Source organism: Natator depressus, chromosome 1, assembly GCF_965152275.1.
Source record: "Natator depressus isolate rNatDep1 chromosome 1, rNatDep2.hap1, whole genome shotgun sequence".
Lineage (NCBI taxonomy): Eukaryota > Metazoa > Chordata > Testudines > Cheloniidae > Natator > Natator depressus.
The window spans coordinates 270,497,597-270,524,082 of record NC_134234.1 but is presented as its reverse complement, the minus strand read 5'-3'; the positions used below and the strand labels follow the sequence as shown (position 1 = coordinate 270,524,082).

Genomic DNA, 26,486 nt, shown 5'->3' with positions numbered 1-26,486 from the left:
ATCTCCTTTCCAAGAGGCAGTAGCTAGATCAATGGAAGAATCTGTCCATCGAGCCAGCTGTGTCTAAATAGGAGTTAGGATGACTTAACTATGTTGCACTGGGAATGAAAGTTTTTCACAACCCTGAATCATGTAGCTAAATTGAACTAACTTTTAGGTGCATATCAGGCTGTAGTAAAAATAAAATAGATTTTGGAATGCAAAGGGCATTAAGGGCCTGATCCAAAGCTCACTGATGTAAATAAGAGAGTAAGAGCATTTCAGAGATATGTTTCAGAGTGGTAGCCATGTTAGTCTGTATCAGCAAAAACAACGAGGAGTCCTCATGGCCACAAGGACTCCTCGTTGTTTTTCAGAGATATGTGGATCACAGTGGAGCCAAAACTGGGAATTAGGGACCTAAACCCAAAATTTAGAGGCCTAAACCAGGGGTTTAGGTGCTTAAGAACCTTTGTGGATCCCACCCTAAGTCCCCTAGTTTGAAGTTGTTCACAGACCCTATCATACAGATCAAGACTGTCTTTGCCTGTTTATCAAGACTGTCTATCTTACAGATCAAGACTGTCTCTGAACTGCTGCTCTGCTTCACTAAATCCAGCTAGCCACATCCATTCTCATTATTATGTCCTACAGCATTTGGGCAAACAAAATGGAAGGAGGCTGCATTCAAGGATCTTTTCTCTGTAGAGATCAAAGATCTGGTTTAGAATCAATCTGTACTTTACAGCCAGGATCACAGTTAAAAATGACTTGAATAGTCCAACTTTCAAACTAGGTTAAACTTCAACACTATACTGAATAGACTGCAGACCTCATAAATATACAAGCAGTATGTACGTTTTTTTTAATTTGCATTTTTATCAGTTTTGAAACCATACAGTGTACACTTCCTGCATCTTATTTTTAGAAATTGCATTTTATCATCTTTGGATCTCCAGTGTGAAGCATGTGATAATCTCATTTCTTGAATTTGCATTTTTATCATTTTTTATTGTAAATTGTATGATGGATTGTACTTCACTTCTTTATTTTCTCAAAGTCTCTTTCTTTCTCTTTTTCACTTGCTTCCATTTCTTCTTGGATCTGTAGCCAAAATACACAGCATATTTTTGTATAATTTATTGTTATAAATCTCCATGTCCTTTTAAAGACTTATTAAGCGTTGGAGCATTTAGCACTTATAACAGTTTATTACAATAAAGAGAAAATATTCACTCAATATAACTGACGCATTTTCAAAATGCCACACAGAATTTTTTCTCCAACATCTTTGCAAATAGATCTTTTAAGCACTGTCTGAATGCGTGTGTGTGCGAGCGCATTAAAAATGCATATCACACATAGAATTTATGCAATAACATTCGGGAAAATGTGGGCAGCTTTGTAAATGGGAAAACCTGAAGGGCAGAGATTATTTAGTAATTACAGTCAGACCACCACTGAAGCCTGATCCTTCACTGGAAACATTGATTCACTCAGGGACATCATTTCCAGCATTTAAGAGCAATTCAGTTCACCATGTCTGTGGGTGTTCGCAGACTATTTAAAAGATATCTTCTGAAACTAGCAATCTTGAGGACCACATAAGACTGTATGCCACAGAGGAAGAAGAACCTGCCCTGCATCACCTAGCAATTTCCATGGCTGGGGACCATGGGAGGATCACAGAGATTCCACAAGCTCCAGCGCTGTATTGCCACTTTTGGATTGGGAAGGGCTCCGGGTCCGATATAGACACTGTAGTGAAGATGTATGGACTTAGGTTTCAGTTCAGCAAGGTACTTGAGCATATGCCTAATTTTAAGCCTAAATAGCCACACAACTTACGCGCTTAAGCAGTTAGGCACGTGCTTAAATATCTTGGTGAACAGAAGTCTTAGAAAGCAAAGGGAGGGTGAGGAAGGGTGCCGATTGTGATGACAACCTGCCATGGATTGTCAGAGGGGACTGAGACATCCTGCATTCAATGCATCAGCTCTACTGCTTGAGCTACAGGACTTAGTCACCTAGCTTGCAGCTGTTGCATTCTCATTAAGGTCTTCTTTGGAGAAACCACTAAAGGGGGATAAAGACCCACACTGTAGTAATGTGGATTGCATAACCATAGTACTTTGTCCAGCACTGCAAGCCAACAGCTACTCCATACAGTAACAACAGCATAGTAGCTCCTGACTTTAGAGGAAGTCATGTATCTTGCCAAAAGTGGGAAACCATGAGATATTGGGTAAAAGGACGTGGTCTCAAAACAAAAGGGCAGACAACTCTCTCGGATTTTTCAGCTCCCCTTAGAAAACAGTCGTCTTAAGGTAGGTGCCTAGGTAAAAGCTTCTTCCAGATTCTAGCTGGAGAGAGAATTAAAACAGATGTGTCATCTTTACTATATTACATTGCACTGAAAGTAATGCTGTCAAATAAGTACCTGAATGGATTTTTTCAGATTTAGAGTATGCTTTTGTATGTGGGCTTCTTTTTCTCCACGCTGGTGAATTATAGGATGCTGCAGTCCATTTGTCTGTAAAGAAATATAATTCTTGATTTACATTTTCACTTACAATTACAGTAAACTGCTTCTTATTCTGCTACTCATGTTACAAAAATATTAGCTATAATATCAACTGACACAACAAAAGCCATCTCCAAAATATAAAATAATTTAAACTTTAAACAGAGACTGAGGGCTTGTCTACACAGTGCCTTGGTTCACACCAGCTGGCATGTAAATTCTAAAGTGCACCAGCACATTGTGCAGTAACTGGCTTCGGTGGCCCCTGTTGGCATGCACTAAAAATTCCCAATAGCACGTTATATTAATACCATTTCAAACAGTACTACATTAATATGCACTAGGGAACTTTTGGTGTGCGCCAGCTGGACTGGACATGGAGGTGGATTTGTGCTGCACCCGCTACAGATGGGAGAACTACTGCTCAAGAGAATGTTGTCTGACTTTAATTGGCAACTTCCACAGAAGTGCATGAAAATTTTCATTTTTACCTGTAAATATTGCAATGAGACCTGCTTATTACAATTATATTGGGTCAAACTCTGCTCTTGGTTTTTCACAGACTCCAAGGCAGAAGGGAACATTGTGATCATCTAGTCTGACCTCCTGTGTAACACAGGCTATAGAACTTCCTCAAAACAATTCCTAGAGCAGATCGTTTAGAAAAAAATCCAATCTTAAAATTGTCCATGATGAAGAATCCACCATGACCCTGGGTAAACTGTTCCAATGGTTAACTACTCTCACTGTTTCTAGGTGATGGAGAAGCCACCATGATGCTTGGTAAGTTGTTCCAGCGGTTATTTACTTTCACTGTTAAAAATCAATGCTGTATTTCCAGTCTTAATTTGTCTAGCTGGTGTGACGGGGCAAGGCCAGATGGCTATGGAAAACTAGTGGGAGATAGATATATTAGCTCCAGGCTAAACAAATCCCTGGTACCAGGATAAGTGAAATGGCAGCTGCTCCAGGTCAATTAAGACACCTGGGGCCAATTAAGAACTTTCCAGAAGGCAGGGAGAAGGCTAGGTTGATTGGGACACCTGAAGCCAATCGGGGCTGGCTGAAACTAGTTAAAAGTCTCCCAATTACACAGGTGGGTGTGGATGTCAGGAGCTGTGGGAGGAAGTTACGCTATTGGAGAGGCTGAGTAGTACACACCATATGAGGCCCTGAGGTAAGGGTGAAGTGGAGCTTGAGGAAGTGAGGGCTGCTGTGGGGGAAGTAGCCCAGGGAATTGTACACGTTATGTTTCTAAAAGGTCAGCTACCATAGCTGATACTATTAGGGTCCCTGGGCTGGAGCCCTGAGTAGCGGGTGGGCCCGGGCTCCCCCCCCTTTGCCACCTGATTAATCACTGAGACTGGGAGACAACAGAGACTGTGCAAGGAAGGATAACTTCTCCTCATCTCCCTCGCTGGCTTATGATGAAAATGGCTCAATAGACTGTGACCCTTGTCTCTAGAGAGAGAAGGGTTACGTGGAGGGTCACAGTGAGCCTCTGAGGCTAGTGAAATCAGCCAGGAAATGCGGGACCCACGGAGGCAAGGACAGAGCTTTGTCAGACTGGTTATACTAATCTGGTGGAGTTGCACTGGCATAACTGAGGTACTTGACCAATTATATGGATGATCTTCTTCTAGGCAAGGAATCCTGTGTAATCAGCTCACCTGTAGATGGATTCGGCTTGGATTCTTTGGTAACACTGACATTACTGTAGGTCATGTTTGTTGATCTTCCAGGTTCTGGAGAATTCAAGGAAATGCTTCTCCCAATGGCTGTTTGAGATGGAACATAAGAAGTATTTTCAGCATCTTTGCTTTGATCATTTTGTTGGCAATTTGCTTTACCTTTTGGATTCGAAGCATGCATTGCTGCAAAGGGGAAAAACAATATTATGCTAAATTTGATAGATGCTATTCAATGTTTGACATACTATGTCAGAGAGAAGGGCACACAGAGTATGTCTACACCATGTTTTGGAGCGAGCCTCCCAACCCCAAGGGGGGCCCACTAGCATTCTAAAAACAGCTGTGGAGACAGTGCTTTGAAGTTCCAGCTTGGGCTGGAGCTTGGGCTCTGATGCCTAGCGAGGGGGGTGAGCTTCTACGGACAGGGAGTATTAACTTAAAACAAATTAACCAAATGATTTCTCAAAATACCTTTGCCTGCAAACATGCTGAATGAGTTTTTTGGTTCTTCAGAAATCCATTTCTTTTTCTTCACTCCTTTAAAGTGACGCTTCTTTACTGGCTCAGTGTGGCTCATTGCTAAGGGAGAAAAATAAAACAAATTTATTTTTTGAAAAAACACATTATTTAGTAAAATTGCCTCATTAAAGTAGTAGAGTGTTGAATTAAAACAAGAATAACTTCCTCACATTTTACATACACTCTCTGTTGGATACAGACCTTTCTTTTATGTGCTAAAAAACTGATTCTGAAAACAGTAATTATAGTAAGAATATCAATAAATATCATCCCTAAGAGTAAAATCATAATGGTGCCAAAAAGTTATGTTGATTCTATTAGAAAAAAAAGTTCTCAAAATTTGGGCATCAAACCTCAAGCTTATTTTAGGAAACTAGGTGTTACTAGAGTACGTAACAGATATTTCTGGCCCAAATTCTGGCTCAAAAGGTGTCCATATATGCAAGCCAAAAAATCTGAGACAATACAACATATATTTTAAGGAGGGCAGATATTTGCTGTAATCCACACATATGTTCCCTGACTATAACCCATGGATTTTATGTAAGCTTGTTTGAACAGGAGGTCTTTTACAAAAGTGAGTGTGTTAGACTCACAGCAGAATTTTATGCATGTTGACCCAAAACACAGCATAGCAACTATGGAATGAGCTATTGTGCAACATATAACTGACCCTCATATGTCCTTGGCCTTGTCAGTCAGCTGGTCTAGATGAGACACTGGTAATTATGATGCTTAACATATGAAAGAAAAGTCTTCCCTCTGTGCTTACACCAAGAGTAAGGAGATTGAGTAAGGGAAGGGCAGAATCTCACATCCTGCATTGCATGGCAGCTATCAAACTCTATGACCCTATGTCCCCTGCTCCACTACAGGAATCCAGGGCTTTGTCTGCTTTCACATCCAGCTGATCAGCATAAGCACTACCTTTTGCTCCTATCAGTTCAGGCCAAAATATAGGAGAAATTCTTTACTTCCACTTCAATGTATGTAGACAGTTTCATTACTTTTTAACCTACTTGTGATTTATAGCCAGAATTTGTCATCTTATCTTTTACTTCAACAACAGAAGAATAATATGCAAGAAATAATTTGCCCACAATAATCATATACGTAAAAAAAAGTATATTCAGATAAGGAAATTTTGTGTTCTTCCAAACATATTCTGGAATCCTGTAGTGCAAATTATGGTCCCAATTTAGCAAGGTACTTTACCATGTGCCTAATCTGAAATACGAGAGTAGTTCTTAGGTAGATTTAATCATGTGCTCAAGTGCTTAGCTGCATCAGGGCCTTACATTGGTATTCATTAGGGTCCTGATTCTCTGAGATGCTATGTACCCTCAATTCTCATCGACTTTCACTGGAATTGAGAGTGATCACCTGCTCCCAGGATTAGATCTTTGGGCTTTAGGAAGATAAAGATAATTAGCAAGCTGATACTGTTTATATTGAAGTCATTGGGAGCAAGATTGCCCTAACCCAATAAAAGTGCTTTCATCATTTAGTATGATGAAAGAAACCACACTGTTGATGGGACTTCACCAATTCACTCAAAGTGTGTGGAATATAACAGATGTCATTTAGGTCCTGCCTCAAGTGTCCAGTGAAATTACAAAGAAAGCAAAAAATGTTTTCCAAAATTACGAAACGCAAAAATAATGATTCATACATTTCACATCTGAACGTCTGGACGTAATTAATTCTTTTTCTCCAGTTAATGTTTCACTTTGCTTCCCTCCAACAAATATACTCCTTTGTGGTATATAACAATCACCTCCTGCAAAAAATTATGATGCATCATCAAATTATAAATAGAGACATGGTATGTTCTCATTTTAAGATGAACTTAATTGTACTGTGTTTAAAATGCAGAATCCAACCTTTTCACTTTATTCTTTTTTATCATTTAATTTGTGTTAGTTTTTGGTTAGATTCATATAGAATAGTAAGAACATAAACATGAAAAACAAATAGAAAGCAGTTATGTAAAAATGTGTATATAAAAGTCAGATAAATTAAAAATATATTTAATATTCTTTTAATTCATACCTCTCAATATGAATGTACATTTCCATAATTAATTCTCTCTCTGAATTAACTCTTGATTAACCAAATACAAAGCACCAGGACAACAGGCAATAAGATATTAAACATAAAAACAAACACATACATTGCTTATAATACATACAGGGCTCAGGAAAGTGATACAATTTATAAAATGCTACCAAAAACCCTATTATTTCTGCTGTTACTTACATTTGATATGATCAATGATTTTTTTTGCAAGAAAAATGCAGTAAAACTAATCTATCTGGACTTCAGTAAAGCATTTGACACAGTACCACATGGGAAATTATTAAACTGGAGAGGATGGGGTTTCAAAACAAAAGGAGATAACCAATGATAGGTAAATATAAATGCGTGTGGTGTCCAAGTTCATCCTTAATGACTGAAATCCGGATCCTGTACTGAGATCTCTAAGCAGACGCCTATGAAAATGGGCACAAGGATTTGCCCACATGGAACAGCTTGCAGGACTGGGGCCTTAGTACTTTCCCATGTGACTGCCAAAAACAAGTCAGTTCAGCTTTACCAAAGATATTCTCTCAAACATAGCAATTTCTGAAAGTTTAGTATATCTGTTATATCTGACTGTCATGCTTGTTTATGTTGAAGCTGTGTGAGCTTCTTTGCAGCCAGAGTAAGAAAACAAATCTAAGAAACAATTTTTTTTTCAAGATTAAATTAAAATCCAATTGAGTGTAGTCACCAAACTGAAAATATTTTTTCACTATGTTACTGAGATGGGTGGAATCCAAATACAACAGTAATATTTTTTATTATTATTAACAGCATTGAAAGAAAAAGACTTTACAGAAAATACAGAAATAAATTCCATGAAAGGTATATTTGGAAATTATTTTATCTACCAAAGGATATTAGATAATGAGAACACATATTTTAAAGTTTCAGAGTGGTAGCCGTGTTAGTCTGTATCAGCAAAAACCACGAGGAGTCCTTGTGGCACCTTAGAGACTAACAAATTTAGTTGGGCATAAGCTTTCATGGGCTAGAACCCACTTCATAAGATGCATGGAGTGGAAAATACAGGAGCAGGTATGAATACATGAAAAGATGGGAGTTGCCTTACCAAGTGTGAGGTCAGTCTAACGAGACAATTCAATTAACAGCAGGATACCAAGGGAGGAAAAATAACTTTTGTAGTGGTAATGAGAGTGGCCCATTTCAAACAGTTGACAAGAAGGTGTAACAGTAGGGGGAAATTAGTATGGGGGAAATTAGGTTTAGGTTTTGTAATGACTCAACCCTCCCAGTGGGTTCTAGCCCATGAAAGCTCACGCCCAAATAAATTTGTTAGTCTCTAAGGTGCCACAAGGACTCCTCGATATTTTAAAGTAATTACCTCCATTTTCAAAGGCACCAGGATCAGTCCTGGTGTTACCATCTAATGATGCTGTTACCTCTCCTTGTCTTTCTATGATATTAAACTTTGTTGGAACTGTAACACCATCACCTAGAAAGGAAGCAGAGGGATTTTTTGGCTTAGTTATGTGGAGTCAGTGCATCTGTGGTAGATAAATGAGCTTGGGAGAGTAAAGGAAGTTATGGATAGCATTTTGCAACATGGACATTTTTTGCACACTGATTTTATGGATAGACACATCTACGAGCATTTCTGAATTATGAGCAAAACTTGCATGAATGCTTAAAGGCTTAATAGAATTAAATCTCACAGTATAAAGTTGAGGGTAAACCCCTATCTCTGACAGAGGTTTTAAAAAAATACAACGTACTAAAACTTTTGAATTGTTTTGGTGAGCAAACCATGTTTATTGCACATATATCAAACATATTTAATTGTACTGCCAATTGTTAGCCACTTCACTTCAGCATAATTAATTTAATTCTACTTGTATTATTTCTTTCTGTAAACAATGACAGATCATGAGCACATTTTTATTCGTCAGCAGATCTGGTCAAAATTCAGACCGACGAAAGGAAGCATCCTCACAGAATGCAACTGCTCCAGTCTCCTGGCAAATCCACAGAGTTCATATTCCACAGACACTCCACAGCCAGACCCAGGGAGGTGGGATCCTATGGTGAGGAATGTGGGCAGTATGTTTTAATAAATTCCCTGACTTCTGTCTTGCACATATCATACCTGGTCTTAACAGGAAAGATCTGCCTAAGGCTTCTGGGGCCTCAGCGGGCATTTCTACACTGCCTCTGGGAGCAATCCCAGTCCTGGTCCACAGACATGTGGTAGATGGGCTCGCGTGAGAGCTTTAAAAATAGCTGTGTATACATTGTAACTAATGCTGGAGCTTGGGCTCTGAAGCGCTGTCTACACAGCTATTTTTAGAATGCTAGCACAAGCCCCCACTAACGCAAGTCTGTGGACTCAGGCTGGGAGGCTCACTCCCAGATGCAGTGTAGACATACCCAGTGAGGTTAGATTACGGGTCCAAGTTAGTGCTGCTTTTGCTAATGAATATCATAAAAGTGAACAGAACCTGACTGCGTCCCAAGAAGTACAGTGAGACGTGATATTCATAACTGACTGCTTTGTGCCATTATAAACCTTCCTTTTTGAAGATAATGTCACTCTCCTCCCACACCATTCTCCATGACTTAATCATTGGTTTAGAGTACATTTCCGCTAACCTCTCCTTAAATGTTCCCCTTTCCACTTTTATTAGACATCTGGGTGCCCTGTAATGTAACTAATGCACATGAAATACACATTACACGATTCCTGTGAAGTGCCACCACACGCAGGCTATAGGAGGGCTGCAAAGAGGTTAACATTATAGCTACTCAGTTCACATGATTAATGTTTATGAATATAATCTATGGTATTTCTAAGGGTCTATCACTGTGATATCTAAGCCCTTGAATACCCATTAGAAATACCACCTCAAAAGTACTTTAATGGAAATACCTCTACTCCCAAGACAGAATTCAGAGGATATTGTGCAGAGAAACTATTTTTCTCTCTCTTCACTCCTATTAAAAAGGTTAAATTGGTAAAAACCAGAGGTCCAAAAATATCATACCTTTACCAGCCAATATTATCTCAGATTATCTCTATCTGAACCAAAATAATATAGGTTTCAGAGTAGCAGTTGTGTTACTCTGTATCCGCAAAAAGAAAAGGAGTACTTGTGGCACCTTAGAGACTAACAATTTTATTTGAGCATAAGCTTTCGTGAGCTACAGCTCACTTCATCAGATGCATTTTGTGGCACCTTAGAGACTAACAAATTTATTTGAGCATAAGCTTTCGTGAGCTACAGCTCACTTCATCGGATGAAGTGAGCTGTAGCTCACGAAAACTTATGCTCAAATAAAATTTTTAGTCTCTAAGGTGCCACAAGTACTCCTGTTCTTTTTGCAAAATAATATACTCTCTTTCACTTTGCAGTTCTTCATTATTGTTCACTATCTTCCTGCTTCAATTTTCTTTACATGTAATTGTAGATCCAGATGGTTATCCATGAAGTTTTCCATTATGTTGTAAACAACTTTATGGCAATGATAAATGTGCTACTCTCACTTATATACTAACATCTCACTTCTTTCTCAAACACTTTAATGACCAACACACTAATTACACTAATGTCTAGGAATGTTCAGAGCATAAATTACTCTGTTAAGAAGCAGCAATACTATCACCTATTATAATAATAAAAGCTGACATTGATTTTTGCAGGCATACATACCACCTGGCTAACGGGAAAAAAGAAAAACTCTAAAATCTTGAGTGGGATAAATGTTCATTAATTCATGTCCCTTGGAGCTCAGATGTGTTGTAGCAGGCCCAATAAAAAAAGAGACTGTAACCTTATTTCAAAAGATACTAGAAAACAAATTGTAGCAGAGATGCATGCCATGGAATTCAGGAAAGTACCAGATGTTAACCTTGGCTCTACTCAATTGACCTGGCCTTATTCCATCATGCTGTAGTCAATGCAGGTGTCACATCCTCATCACCATGTCTATGCTGTTTCCATTTAATTAAAAAAGTCACAAAAATATTTCTATTGATTTTATTTTGTATAATTCTTTTTTTCTAAATTTGCAAAACCTAATATTTGGATCTAAACTACCTGATAGTGTCTTTCTATGTAATTACATATATATAAACATTATTCTTAAAGTGAAAAGCATTGCCACTCAAGTACTTACCTTCTTGTAAGTCTCTGCCAGTTTCCATGGGTTTCAATAGCTCATTATTCAGTGTTGAAGACATGATTTTTGCTGACTGGTTCTCCTGAGGAATCTGAATTCTGTAATATTCTCCTACTCATGCCCCCCAAAAGAAAGAAAAAAATGTCTTTACTCACTGATTATATTAATATTTTTTAAATTATCAATAATTAGATATTTACCAGATTTATAACACATCTCCTTTATTGCTTTTTCTTCCTCAATGTCTGCCGGAGTTTTTGTCAATAAATAAGAGGCATCTATAGGAAATATTTTTAAAAGAGAGAACTATACCTGAGTACAGACACTTCAGAATTTGTTAATACACTATTCATAAATATAAACAATTTCATTATAAAATGAAGGAACTTCCCCCCCGCCCCCCTTTCCTGTTGCTAGTTTATCCAAGCCCTCTGCTTTCTGGGCAGAAAAACTATTGCTTACTGACAGATATTTTCATGACCAATATTGTCTAAGTTACAGTGAAAGTCAAAAGGTTGACCATTATTGATGTTTATTTTAGATGGTGATTAAATTAAAAATAATTCAAAAGCCTTTCTTCAGTCCTCTCAAAACAACCATACAATCACACATAAAAGGAAGTGATCCTGAGTGGGCAAATAAATACTTGAGCTGAATGACCTATTCTCTGATAAGCTATCTGGGGATGCACTGAGCATATTTTGCACATTCATAAGACACTTGGCTAACACTTTGTCTACGTAAGGAAGCTGCACAGATAATAATTAACAATTTGTTTTTTAACCGATTTAGTCAATTCAGTGCAAACCCATGTTTGGACACTCTTATTTCAGTTTAAGAGTGACTTAGTTCAGTAGCTCAACCAAAATAAGACTGTCTACGTAGGGGTGAGAAACTGATTTAAAATAAAGTGGTGGAACTTTCTTACGTAGACAAGCCCTGTGGCTATGACCCTGGCCCTAGGTTGAATAGTTGTACGCAAGCAAATGCAAGCAGCCTCTTCAAAAAGGTAAGTACACACTAAAGGCATGGCTACACTTGCAGATGTAGAGCGCTTTGAGTTAAACCAGCCTTCGTAGAGCGCAGTTGGGAAAGCGCTGCAGTCTGTCCACACTGACAGCTTCAAGTGCATTGGCGTGGCCACATCTGTGGCACTTGCAGCGGCTTTGGGAGTGGTGCATTATGGGCAGCTATCCCAACATGCAAGTGGCTGCAACGTGCTTTTCAAATGGGGAGGTGGGGGATGGGGTGGAGTGTGACAGGGAGTGTGTTGTGTGTATGTGGGGGGAGAGAGAGTGGCTTTTTGGGGGGCTGAGAGCATGTCAGCATGCTGTCTTGTAAGTTCAGACAGCAGCAGACCCCCCTCCCCTCCCCCTCCTCTCTCACACACAGCATTCCACAGTAATGGCTGCTTTGTCTCGGAGGAGATAAGCAGCTGGCTGTCAGAAATGGAGCTTTCAACGGGCATTTCTGCATTCCTACAGCTGATTCCAAACAATGACAAGAGTGGCCACTTGACTTAAGGGGATTATGGGATGTTTCCGGAGGCTGATTAGAGCGCAGTAAAGCAACACCTCGTTCAAAGTGGCGCTGCGGTGCTCCAGCTGGGGTGCAGCAAACGTTATTCCACTCGCCGAGGTGGAGTACCAGCAGCACTGTAGCCGCAGAGTCAGAGCGCTCTACTGCCTTGCCAGTGAGGACGGGTAGTGAGCTAGTGCGCCCGGGGCTTCTTTATTGCGCTGTAACTTGCAAGTGAGCCAAGCCCTGAGACAGCAACTAATTCAAAAGCAGCAGGTCAGGGAGTAAAGTGAGAAAGGGTATGGAATTTACACAGAATTTCTTTTACAGAAACGAATGTAGAGTAAAATCCTGTCCAGATGGGCAGTTCCTATCTCTTCAAGCAAATATTGCCATTACCACTCAAAGAATTAATCCAGTTCAACTTTAAATGGGGGAAATACAGCCCACACACCCCATTTTCTCTCCTTAAATGTCCCTGTTATAGACCTTTAAAATCAATTTGGCACAAAAAGATGGCAAAGGCAAAAACAGAAGCAAGTCAAATGAATTAGTTCAAGAGGAAGCTGCACACATCTTTAGAAGCTGGACTGCCCAAGGGCGCAGTCACAAACTAGACTTTTGGGTTAGATATTTTGAGTGATAGTATGGATTGTATTTACTAGAATGATAAAGAATTATGAGCTTCATATTTCTCCCCAGTTCCTTGATTACTAGATATTCTTTTCCTGCTTCTCATGCAAAACTATCAATACAGGGCCTATGATACCACCTTTCTCGAGTACAAGCAGTATACAGACCATAGTATACACAGCATGGCAAAACAGGCCAGAGGGATGTTATTTGTAAAACTAACTTGATGCGCTCTGACTGCCCCATATAGACCCTGCTGGCATGCTCTAAAAGGTACCCCTTCACATTAACACAGTCCTTCCTCTCCCTTACACCTTGTGGAGGCATTCATACACATGCCAAATGGGTGTAAAACTCTACCACCGATGTGAGTGGAGGGATGGGATAAGGAGAAGATAAGTGAAGTCTCCAGCTCAGCAGCCCAGGGAGAGGCACACATTTCTGTGTTCATTAAAGGCTGACTTTTCAACCGGAAATTATCTCACATGCACATGGACAGAGAAAGAGGGAGTTAAATAGTCATAAGACAGACTAAAAACCAATTTAATTTAAAAAAAAAAAACTCATGATTTTTGGGCTAATCGCATGATTTTGAGGGTCTGACTCATGTTTTTGATCTCTTGAGGTTGGCAATACTATGTATAGCCACCAGTTATTTATTACAGAACAAATGTGAGCCCTAAGAATAGGGGTAATTTCATGGGCAGGTGTAGTCCATGAGGTTTGTACAACCTCTGTAGAACAGCAAGCATGGAAATGATTTTAGGCTGGATAGAACTCTAAGTCGTCTTGTTTGGCATAAAAATTACTTCATCTCTGAATTGCCGCAGATGCTTTAAATTCTCAACTAAATGCCACCTAGCAACAGCTAACGTGTTTCTTGTTAAAGCTAAAGCACAAAATGAAATTAGCATCCTGGTCAAACCTATACAGTGATAAATCTAAGAGCCTTGGGAGAACCTTTTCAATGAGTAAAATGATCATTTAAATTACAGATGGAGCCAAATAAGTCTGAACATCCCTGAACTCTGAAAAAGTTTGGATCTGTATCTGAATTGTTGTATTTCAATGCCATGTGAATTGTGGCACTTGCATTCATTTCTAATTAAGGAAAAAAGAGTATTTGAATTATATCAGTAAGAAAAAATAGATATTAGATCTTTTGAAAGTTTATTAATGAGCGTCTACATTTACTATGTGTTTTATACAATAAAATAAAGATAATTATAAAATATTCCCAAATATTTGACCTCTTTCCTCAAAAATGGCATGATTGTTGAAAACAGCCAAAAATCTGTTGGCAACCATTTTGCAAAGTATTTGAGAAAATCCACTTTAGTTTCAGAGTTCAGAAAAAAGTCATATTTACAGTTCTCCTCTTCTTCCTCTTCCTCTTCCTCCTCCAGGCTGATGTTTATGATCAGTGGAGGATGAATGGGTCTTAAAATGCTTTCTTGACCTTTTACGGGTTCTTGAGTGTGGGCAGGATGCAGAGTTCCTTCTTGAACTTCCTTTTGGAGTGTGGCATCTATAGGAAAGTACATGAAGTTCAGTCTGTTAATAAGGCATTAGAACACCAAAATCAGGTTCTAATCAGTTTGTTATACATTTGAAATCATAATTGTATTTGACAAAGTCACAAATTGCCAAATTGTGTCTTTTAGGTGCTCTACTGAGAAGGAGCTTGGCAGAAATGTGTCTCCAAGGCAGAAGGAACATGGGGAGACATGGTGACTCAGGGACACACAATGCCTCCCAGAGATTTTTAGCATGCAAGGATAACACATCATTGCACCAGCCTTGAGTAGTAAATAGCATGCAGTCCTTCCAGTGGTTGGCCATCTCTTCTGGCTGGTGTGTGTATGGGAAGGTATAAATAACCTTGTCTACTCCTGCCCCTTTTTAGGGGCATGTCTACACTGCCTGGTCTCTGGTTCAGGCCCAAATCCCCCTTCACCTACACACAATTCTGTCTAACTTGAGGCCAAACCCCAGGATCCCACAGGAATTGAGGGTTCAAGCCTGAGTCTAACAGAGGCGTGGGCCCAAACTCCATTGTTTTGCACTGTAGATGCAGCTCAGGCCTGGGGTCCCCAGATTCGAGTCCTAAGAGTCCACCAACCCCATCTCACAACCCCATGGAACAGTGTCCTTTGTCTTTCCTATCCCAAGACTGGCCAATTGACTCCCACGAAACAGAAGCATCTCTCCTGGTTCAAATGCAACTGCTCAGCATTTAACCCTTCCATTTTATTCTGACCACTGAGCTGCAAGCAGAGTGACCCATCTTCTGCATTTGTAATGGTCATCGCCATCAAGAAGTCTTTTGCCAAGCGTGCTGCTAGCTGGTCATGGGAGCACCGCCACATTTTGCTTAATTTCTGGTGCAAGGTGAGCAAACAGTTCAACTTTCTCAAGAATTCCAAGAATGAGCATGCATACCAGCTAATAGTGCAGAAGCTGGTGCTGGGGATTCACTGGACCAGTAACAAGTGCAGGGAGCAGATTAAGCAGTTCAAGACCAACTCCTGGAAAGCTAGGGATGAGAACTGGATCTCTGGGAACTCACTGTCATCCTGCCACTCTTACAAGGAGTTTGACCAGGTGCTGGTACTGTGCCGAGCATTGAGCCACCAGTGCTTTATGGTCAGTTAGGAGGGCAACCTTCTCACCCCTGAATACAGTATAGGACCAAAAGGGAGTCAGCAAGTGCTGGCCGAGGCTGCCCAAGTGACTCTTGTACCCAGACCAATTCCCTAGAGCAGCTGTAGCACATTCTGGGTCCCTACTCCAAAGAACTTTTTGATGCCTCTCTGGAAGAGCTGTCCACCACAGAACTGGCATCAGAAACACAAGGGGCAGAAATAGCCCCTGAGCCTGGTAAGTTTCTGGATCCATGTTTGTTGTTATTAATATAGGGATGGGAATGATTTCCAGTTTATGGAATGGATTTCCTGTTTATTACCCAATGCAAAATTTATTGCAAGCTCCAGGCAGCAGCATGTATCTGCTAATGGGGGATTGCACAAAGATTGTGAAGAACACAGCAAGCCACAATAATACAGACAGCATTGATGATGACACTGGAATCCTAACATGTCTGTAAATAGCACCAGTGGGATTTCAGTCTGCTAAATGCACATTCAACCACCATTCCACACATACTCAGAGTATAACTAAACCTTCTTTTACTAGAGACTTTTATCAGGATATGGTTTCATAAGCGAAAGAAAAAGGGGGTACACTGGGTACGCTAAAATAACAGTGGGGATAGTAACTCCATTTATGACAATGTCATTTGGTGGGAATAGTGTCCCAGCTTGTCCATGAATGTAGACTCCTGATCAGCAGAAAACCCTGGCATCATGAACTTTCCAGTGCAGCCCACACTGGTGTCCATAAATTAGCCTCTGTGGTCCACAAGGGCCTGCATAACAATGGAGTAGTACCCTTTGCAGTTTATGCACTCATGTACTTCTTGAAGAGGTCAAACTGTGGCCATATGAGTCCCATCAATGGTCCTGGCATGTTTGGAAACCCCATTCTCTCAAACCCAGCAATTACTTAAGGGATATTGTTTACGCTCACCACCTTTGGGTAAATCATATGCCTGATTGCGTCTGAAACCTCTCTGACCACTTTACGCATGGTTGACTTTTCAATGCTGAACTGGTTAGCAACAGACTTGTAGCAGTCTGGGGTAATCAGGTTCCAGACAATTATAGCAGCCCACTTCTGGACCAGTATGGCTGCCCTCATGAGTGTCTTTACTCTGGAGCGTAGGTGCGACCTGCTCACAAAGTTCCAGAAATGTAGCTTTCTTCATGCAAAAGTTCTGGACCCACTACTGGTCATCCCAGGTCTGCATGACGATGTAATCCCACCAGTCTGTGCTTGGGCCCCTGCTCCAGAAGCTCTGGTTTACATGGGGGGAATCACCAGCTACAGCAAGAGGTGCAAGCAGCATCAGCCAGTTTGATTCTTCCATGTCTGTATCATCCTCCTCTTTCATCAGGCACCTTTAGTAGGTCAGAAATCACCAACAGAACATCCACCAGTGTCTCATGGGTGCTTTGCCTGTTTGCTGAAACAGGCTTGGCAGGATCTATTGCTAACTTGGCAGACTGTGACAACTTCCTGTAACGTGTGGGGTGGACAATCAAGTTTTCCCGCACTGCAACACTAACCAGAGGCTGGAGTGGCTACAGCTGGGGAGGGTGCTAGGATGCCTGAGAAATAGTGGTTTGACTTGGGACTGAGTATTGCAGTGTGGACATTGGAGCCCCAGGTTTGTAGCCCAGGTCAAAAAATTCTAAAGCTAGGGTCAATATGCAGTGTGGATGCCAAGCCCTGGACTTGTTTGTAATATGTAATGACCTGCTCTCCCACAGATATCCGGAACTACTGTTGGTGAGAGGAAGCCCTACTCCACCACTGAATAAAGCTCCCTATTTAATACCATCATGTACATACAGCTGTGGATCACCTGTGAGTTTAGAAAATATACTTGCTAATAGCTCTTCCAAGCCGCACTCTCATTCATAATTTGGAATGCTTTTTCAATTGTAATTTTAAAAACAGAGCTTCCTCTGTTAAGTCTTTCATGGGTTGCTCAGTGCACCAAAATGTGGTTGGCTTGGACACGTGTCATCATGTACAGTATGCATTGGACACACTCCCATGAAATAGCTTTGGCAAAGTCTGCATTCAGCTTTGGTTAGATTTTTCTCATGGATAGAAAAGAACTCCCTCATTAAGCTACATTTTCTTTGTTCCTATTATTCTGGAACAAAACTGAAGCCTTTTGCCAATGCCTGTCCAATAACTATGCTTGGAAATATGCCACGTGATAGTCCATGTGAATGTGACACCACTATAATGAGCAGTAGTGATCTAAATTATTGAGAAAGTATTGTGTAAGTTGTAATTCAATTTTTTTTTGCAAATTAGTATACATTAATGTGTTTAATATACATATTAAAGTACTTTATAGAAGTCTAGAGTCATACATAAGTCAAATATGAATTGAAGATTCATCACATATGTATTGTTTAAGGACTACATAACACACCCACTGTAGTTATTATTTCACTGACTTCAGTATGAGCCCGATACCTTTAGCGTCCATATTCATCCAAATGTTGACCTCAATCAGTAGGGTCTGTGACATATTCACTAACACCATCCCATTCTATGAAGTTGAGTTGGTCTTTAATATTTTGCCTTAAGGCTACAGTCACTTTTCTTGGTTTACAGATCCATAAGCGGGACACTGAGGTCTACCTTTACATGATACAATCTACTCCACAAAATACAACCTTGTATTCTTTAAGAATATCATATGCAATAGCTTTGGCTCCAGAGTCTGGATGTGTACACATGGTGATCCCAATCCTGAAGACCTAACTCAGGCAAAACTTCATTAAAGTCGATAGGAGTTTTGCTTTAGGAAGGGTTGAAAAAGAACTAGCCATTTTTCCAGAAATAGTCTGGATTTCTGGAAATCAGAGAGTAAAAGAGAAATCATAATTAAGAAGTATTTGCTTCACATATTCTCTCCCTACCCCCATCCCCACGTGCCCAGCCTGAAAGGCTTAACTGAAGTCAATTAAGGGGGGAAAAACACTTTAAAGTGACTTGCATAAGTGATGCAGCATTAGAAATTATTTTTTTAACTGTCTCCAAATGAGGGCCATTTCATACATATCTAATTTAAAATTTGCATGTATTGTGGACCCTGACTTGGTGTGATGTCCCATCATAGACTGCTGGTGACATCATACCCAGCAAAGAACCTTTTTCTTTTAAAATATTGCCTGGGTTTCTAAACTTTTTCATTATTTTATGAATAGTAAAAATAATAAAAAATAGTAAACATTCTGAGTGAACCAAAATATGAAATAGTAAACGTTTGGAGGTGTTGGTTTTGGTGAACATTTTAGTGCTATTCCTATCTGCTAAATCTAATCTGTCCTTCATTTTGAGATTTTCTATTTTCATCACCACAGTTTCTATGCACTAACTCTCTTCCCCTCGTCAGACTGTTTAATAATTGAAGGCAATTGATGGAATCTAAAATTTATCTTTACTTAGCTAGCCTGTATTTGCAAGGGCAGAAATCAGTTCTCTCCTATTTCATTTGTTCATTGTATTTTAATTTCTGGAGTAGCATACACCATGTTGTGGCCACTGTGAATACTGTGTTTTACACCAGGAAAAGGTTTACATAGATTCTAACTCTCTGGTTCAATGTAACTATGAGGCAGTTGTCTCAAAAATATTCCCATTTGGCAAAGCTAACTATTTAATCAACATCTAATCACTTGCTCCATTACTGAATGGAATCTTAAAATAAAAAGTTTTCAACTCAGCCAGAACCCCACTTTGAAAACACAGTGGTCTCCCAAATGCCAAGAGAGCCTGTAAAACAGGTGCAGGGGGATGAGTTCTTATTTTTTCTATTGACATTCGGCTGGTTACTTGCTTTGAACTTATAAGTGAGAATTTTTTACATACCCTCACCCTCTTTAGATGTATAAATTAGATCATTTGTATCAGGAATGTGAGCAGAACGGCCAACAGTTGACAGGAGAGAAGGAGAAAAAAATTGATTATTTCTTTCTATATTAAGATGGGTAGATAATTCCCACAGATGGAATGGATTATTTCAGATGTTGTTTTAGAAGGCACATTTGATTTGTATGTATGCGAGGGAATGGGGGGAAATTGAAAAGGATAGCGAGAGAAGGTATAACTGCTGCCCACACAGTTGCAATCCACTAGTCATATATGGTTAACCAGTGAATCATGGCCATGCAGTAATGTACAGTATACATTCTTCCAAAATTGTGACTGCATAAATGACCTCAAATGAATACTATATGCTGTGAAGAAAGTACTGTACTGCTTTGACACTCAGCTCCTATGTTTGAGTGAAACCCTGAAGAGACCTCACTGTGAGTGTAGAGGCCACTATGTAGTTGGAAGTGGATGAGTGGGTGTCAGGAAGGCCCAAAGCTTTACAGAGGTAGTAAAAAGTACAGGGATTTCCTAAAACACAAACTCTTCAAACTAGATTTGACTGCTTATACACAAATCACTGCCTCACGTGACTGTCATTCAGCACATCAAGGATACACACAGCATGTAAAATATTACAGTGTATAATTTTTCACTTGTGAGACAAATGGATTAAAATTTGAATTGCTATTCAGTACATCACCTTTGATGTAACTGTTACCTACAGAAATTCCTCACACAATGGCCAAAGAAATTCCTATGGGAACCCTAGTCAAACATAACCATAAGTCCTTTACTAACCTTTACTTGAGATCATATTCCACCCAATCTGCAATGCTGTCTTTCTTCTCCTACAAAGGTATTATATCAACACTAGAAGTGGACAATACATTTTTATCTATTTCAATGTTCAAATTATTGAGAAAATATTTTTACTCACTGCTACTAGGTGGCAAAAAAAGTCCATTTATATTACGAGGTTTGCTATGATGGAAGACACAACTGATCCTCACACAGCCTAAAGGCTGTGTTTCCCAGAAACATGAGATTCTGTTGTATTTTTGCTATAGGAAAAATAAAAAAGGGACAGTTTTCAGATATAATGATTATAACAAACAACAAAAAATAATGGACAGAACAGTGATTAGTACAATATATCAGTGAAAAAAGAAGAAATATGGTATTGTTGTGAAGGCATAGGACGAGGATACATGGGGCCTGATTCTGATCTTTTACAACAGTGTAAATTAGGAATTTCTTCACTGAGATCAATGGAGTTATAATGGTGTCAGATCAGAATCAAGGTAATAGATTCTACTCCTGGCACAGCTACAGACTTTCTGAGATGCTTAGAAAAAAACATTAATTTTCTAATACCCCAAATTCACTTAATTTTTGTGTCTCAGGGCTTGTCTATTTGAACAGTTAATGCGCAGCAAACTGGGGTGTAAATCTACCTCACATTAGTGTGCCGCACACTAACTGTACATGTGGACCCTGCTGCCACACATTAAAAGTTCCATAATGTGCTTCGATCTACTCTGCTTTGAAATGGGAACAGAATAAAGTGAATTAGAGAACTTTTAGTTTGTGGTAGCAGGTCCACATGGACAGTTAGCGTGCATCACACTAATGTGGGGTAGCATTATTTCCGCACTTACTGCCCACTAACTGTTCATCTAGACAGGCGCTTGGTTTCCTTATCTGTAAAATAGGGATAATAATATCTACCTCACAGGCATGTTGTGAAGCTAAATACACTCATGTTTGTAATGTGCTTTGAGATCCTTGGATGAAATCTGCTGTATAAGTGCAAAGTATTACATTTTTATTCTTTTATTATAAAAAGGATATTATTAATTATTATTATTATTATTATTAAAGGAAAATCAGAAAAGGAATTAACACCCGGTGACTGACTCTGAATCAATACAAGTTTTCAAGCTTGCAGTGCATGCTAGCCATGGATTGGGGTGAGGGGTGGGGAAGCTTGTATCTGGGTGCCACAATGTCTTCATATTTGAATGTGAACTTGGGTGTCAGATGTGAAGTTTAACAGAAGTGAGGGTCAGTTTTGCTTTAAGAATGAGTGTACTTAAAGAAACTTATCTACCTGTATTTCCATATGTCTAAATTGGCAAAGCTGATGTGAACATCTTCCCTCTCTCCATAATGAGCACACAATCTCACTGCCAAGGGCTTTTTCACAGTGACGGAATCGGCACTTGGAACCCTAACACAGAAAAAAGGCAAGTCAAAGTTGTATGATGTTAGATGTCAGTAGTTGGCTTACATCTTCTTTATTAATGAGGAAGTGGACAATACACTAGTCTGTATAGTACAGTATTATTGTTGTGACAACATACCTGCAAGCAATGGAAAAAATGTAGGACCTGATTTGCTGATGCTAGTTTAGCTCCATTATGCCCAATTCTGCTGCACAGGTGAAAATCCCAAGCCAATGGGAGTTACACGTGTGCGGTTGAGGGCAGAAGAGGCCATTTGCCCCAGTGGAACTGCTACTGATTTATGCCAGTGTAAATGGGGGGAAATCAGGTCCTGTTAATGTCACATGAATTATGCCATAATTGCTTTGTCCAGTATAGTTTAAATACCTGAAGATATGGGGCTCCCATTACTTACGAACTTGGGAGACTCAGTCTACTGGGTATTACTATTTTCCTGATATTTGGACTAAATTTCTCTTGCCCAGCTCTATCCCTTTACTTCTATTTATATCCCACTGGATTAGCCTAAGCAATTACTCACCCTCCTTGTTGTTTATACTGCTCTCAGATACTAGCAAATGTTAACATAACTCTTCCATAGTAATCACTAAGCAAACTATATAGATTTTGTTCTTTCAGTACCCTATTCTCCACTACATAAGAGCTATGCTCAGAGGTAGTGGGCAGGGGCAGTCACAGGAAGCTGGCTGATGCTCAGCCCCAGCAGATGTTAGGGGGCATTTTCTAACATCTGCAGCTGGTGTAAAGCCTATAATGGGGTTTAAGAAAGCAAGAGATCAGGCTTAGAGAAGCGCAGCTCAAACACATCCCCAATGCCAGCCCCAGTCACCAACTGACACAACTCTTTCCTCACCCTTATAGCAGGGTGTTATGTGGGGCAGCTGGTATTATGCAGCACAAAGTAAATTTCGCAGATTGAGAGATTGACCCTTAATCTTTTCTCATAAATCAAACATTCCAGCTACTTAATCATTTTGTTCTCTTCCTTTGATTCCATCCAGCTGGTCAATATCTTTCTGGTTCTGCAGTGCCTACCACTACATGCAGCTTTATAGATGTAGTTTCATCACTCTTGAAGTCCACCAGGGAGCATGGAGTGGTATGATGCATACTACTTAAATGCTCTCTTGTGTTAGCTAGCATTTGTCCAGGTTAAATTTATTTTCCTTCTGTTATTTCTCTACCATTTTTGGAGTTTGCAACACCTCCTAATTTAGTAACATCTGTGAATTTTAATGCCATTTACTCCTCTTTCCAGAGCATCATAAAAGACATTAATTATAATAGGGACAAGGACTACTGTCTGTAAAATGCACTACTTTATTAAATAAAATCATTGCAACTGGCCAGACTGGTAACATATGCTAGGGATTTGTACTGAAAGTAATACCTAATCACTGAGGTCCTGATCCTGCAATTGGATGTACTAACATAGACTTCTGCATCACCCCATTGACTTTGCCTGCTGGGCCCATTCTCACAAGCACTTCTTCAAAGGGTGATAACATCAGGAATGATGTGATTTCAAAAAAACAGTATGAAGGAAAGTCAGGCAGTCAAACTATCAATACCAGGCAAAGTTCCTGTTGTCTAACAAATTTATAAATGCTGTTTATCACAAGTTATAAAAATGTTGTTTAAACAAAACAGGAGAAATGTGCTGAGTGATCTTTATGTAGTATTTGCAAAAGTCCACTTTGCACAGTGCACATTTTTAATTAATTAAAACCCTTTAGAGTGTGAGCTTGATTTTCAGAACTAATGAACACCCACAAATCAATCTGAAGTGAATGGAAACTGCAGGTCCTCATCACCTCTCAAAATCAAGACCTATGTGTGTGTCAAATACACATGTATGGAGACACATAGAGAGTGACATATACATCCATATATAAAGAAGAGACATAAGTTCAAACTATAAACTCCTCCTTACAGCAGGAAAATCAAAGATGCAAACCACTGTAAATTCTACAATATTTACCTTTATGCAGGTGGAATAAAAATAGAAATAGCAGTCATTCCCAACTTCTGCCATTGTCACCTCTTGTACTTCTACTCCACTGTCTTTATACAAGAAGGGTATAAACGTACAGGTAAGAACTACCAATGTGTATGGAAACAAAACTCCTTTTTCTGAAGACAGTGGTTTTCAGGATCTAAGCTCTATTTCCTTTTAAAAACAGACCTCCAATTATAGTATATCTCAAAATTATATTTAAACTAATTACAAATCAGACGGTACCTTCTCCAGGTTTGCCGAAGTGATGAAACATTGAAAGTGGTTGCTAGCCAGTGCACAAATTCAAACTTCCAGAATTTCTCTCATTGTTACTTTAGTTCTTATGACATCATCACAAATGACATCACATGACCGTTTAGACTGGGACTGCTCACTTATTTTCATTGCTGTTGAATAAAATAGAAAAAAATGAAGTTGTTCCCAGTAGTCTGTTATCCTAGTGTTTCTCTGATTCAAAACTGATTGAAACATAATTCTCATGAGTTAGAGAATATAGAACATTCACTTAACTGTTTGATGCAGGAACATGTTTAGTTTGTAGCCGTATCGATCCCAGGATATTAGAGAGACAAGGTGGGTGAGGTAATATCTTTTATGGGACCAACTTCTGTTGGTGAGAGAGACTAGGGTGACCAGACAGCAAGCATGAAAAATCGCGACAGGGGGTGGGGGGTAATAGGAGCCTATATAAGAAAACGACCCAAAAATCGGGACTGTCCCTATAAAATCAGGACATCTGGTCACCCTAAGAAAGACAAGCTTTTGAGCCACACAGAACTCTTCTTCAGGTCTGGGGAAGGAACTCTCAGGTCACAGCAAAATGCAAGATGGAACAGAGTATTTAGCATAAGTAGTTATTGTAAGGGACCATTGAAGGCAGAGTAGCCCATTAACACCTCTGCAGTGTTATAGAACATAGAACAAAAAGAGGGAGTTAGTGGGTTACAGATTGTTGTTTGTCCAATGACTGCAGGGGTGCTAACAGACCACGCTACCTTGATTGGTCCCTTACAATCTGTGCTAACTACTTATGCTAAAAAATCTGTCCCACCTTGCATTTTGCTGCAACACTGAGGCTGTGTCTACACTACAGATTACTTCAATATAATGTACATTGCTCAGGGGTGTGAATAATCCACATCCCTGAATGACGTGAATTATACCAACCTAAGCACTAGTGTGGACAGTACTATGTCAGCTGGGGGGCTTCTCCCACCACCATAGCTACCACCTCTTGTGGAGGCAGGCGTTATTAAGCCGATGGGAGAGTTCTCTCCTGTCGGTTTAGCGTGTCTTCACCAGAAGCACAACAGTGGCTGTGGCGCAGCTTCATTGGTGCAGCTGTGCCGCTGTAGTGCAGACAGAGCCTGAGCATTCCTTTCCCAGACCCGAAGAAGAGCTCTGTATGGCTAAAAACTTGTCTCTCTCACCAAGAGAAGTCAGTCCAATAAAAAATATCACCTCATCCATCTTGTCTCTCTGTTGCCGGAACAGTAATTTTAGCGTTAAACCTGTTTTCAACACTCCCAATGTCAGTCTCCTAGGGTATGTCTACACTGCAATTAAAAACCTGCGGCTGGCCTGTGCCAGCAGACTTGAGCTTGCAAGGCTCAGACTAAGGGGCTGTTGAATTACAGTGTAGACGCTTGCGCTCGGGGTGGAGCACAGGCTCTAGGACCCTGCAAACCCAACCTGACGCCTAGGAAAGAATTTTCTGTAGTATCTCAGTGCCCTACCCATCTAGTGTCCCATTACCAGCTACTGGGGATATTTGCTACTAGCAGTCGTAAATTGGCTACATGCCATTATTGGCAGTCATCATACCATCCCCTCCATAAACATATCAAGTTCAGTCTTGAAGCCAGTTAGGTTTTTTGCCCCCACTGCTCCCTTTGGAAGGCTGTTGCAGAATTTCACTCCTCTGATGGCTTGAAACCTTCGTCTAATTTCAAGCGTAAACTTGTAGGTGGTCAGTTTATATCCATTTGTTCTTGAGTCAACACTGGTGCTTAATTTAAATAACTCCTCTCCCTCCCTGATATTTACAGAAAGCAATCATATCTCCCCTCAGCCTTCATTTGGTTAAGCTAAACAAGCCAAGTTCTTTGAGTCTCCTCTCATTAGGTAGGTTTTCCATTCCTCGGATCATCCTAATAGCCCTTCTTTGCACCTGTTTCACTCTGAATTCTTCTTTCTTAAACTTGGAAGACCAGAATTGCACATGTTATTCCAGATGAAGTCTCACCAGTGTCTTGTATAATTATACAAACACTTCCCTATCTCTCCTGGAAATACTTCACCTGATGAATCCTAGGGACTGCATTACACTTTTTCATGGCCACATCACATTGGCAGCTCAGTCATCTTGTGATCAACTAATACACCCAGGTCTTTCGCCTCCTCTGTTGCTTCCAACAGATAAATCCCCAGTTTATAGCAAAAAATCTTTTTAGTCCTTAAGAGCATGACCTTGCTCTTTGTGCTATTAAATTTCATCCCATTTCTATTACTACAGTTTTCAAGGTTGTCCAGATCTTCTTGTTTGATATTCCAGTCCTCCTCTGTATTGGCAATACCTCACAACTTTGTGTCATCCACAGATTTTATTAGCATAC

The 26,486-nt window shown here is 39.8% G+C and overlaps 1 protein-coding gene across 3 annotated transcripts in view; it reads right to left on the bottom strand.

The window, feature by feature from the left end:
• Positions 1–869: 869 nt before the first annotated feature.
• Positions 870–26,486, bottom strand: part of C1H12orf50 (chromosome 1 C12orf50 homolog) — a 27,933-nt gene continuing 2,316 nt past the window's right edge. Inside the window, exons 2-13 of one of the 3 annotated variants that reach the window (XM_074941936.1) lie at positions 24,094–24,257; positions 21,716–21,835; positions 20,543–20,666; positions 14,453–14,611; positions 11,133–11,210; positions 10,930–11,043; positions 8,141–8,251; positions 6,386–6,493; positions 4,666–4,773; positions 4,174–4,377; positions 2,420–2,512; positions 870–1,083 (exon numbers count right to left, since the gene is read on the bottom strand). In XM_074941936.1, coding sequence (XP_074798037.1) covers positions 1,058–1,083; positions 2,420–2,512; positions 4,174–4,377; positions 4,666–4,773; positions 6,386–6,493; positions 8,141–8,251; positions 10,930–11,043; positions 11,133–11,210; positions 14,453–14,611; positions 20,543–20,666; positions 21,716–21,727 — 1,137 coding nt within the window. In that variant the 5' untranslated portion in view covers positions 21,728–21,835; positions 24,094–24,257 and the 3' untranslated portion in view covers positions 870–1,057. Of the gene's footprint in view, positions 1,084–1,843; positions 2,343–2,419; positions 2,513–4,173; positions 4,378–4,665; positions 4,774–6,385; positions 6,494–8,140; positions 8,252–10,929; positions 11,044–11,132; positions 11,211–14,452; positions 14,612–20,542; positions 20,667–21,715; positions 21,836–24,093; positions 24,258–26,486 lie in introns of those variants that run through there. The other 2 variants (XM_074941935.1, XM_074941937.1) reach the window with 2 other exon arrangements.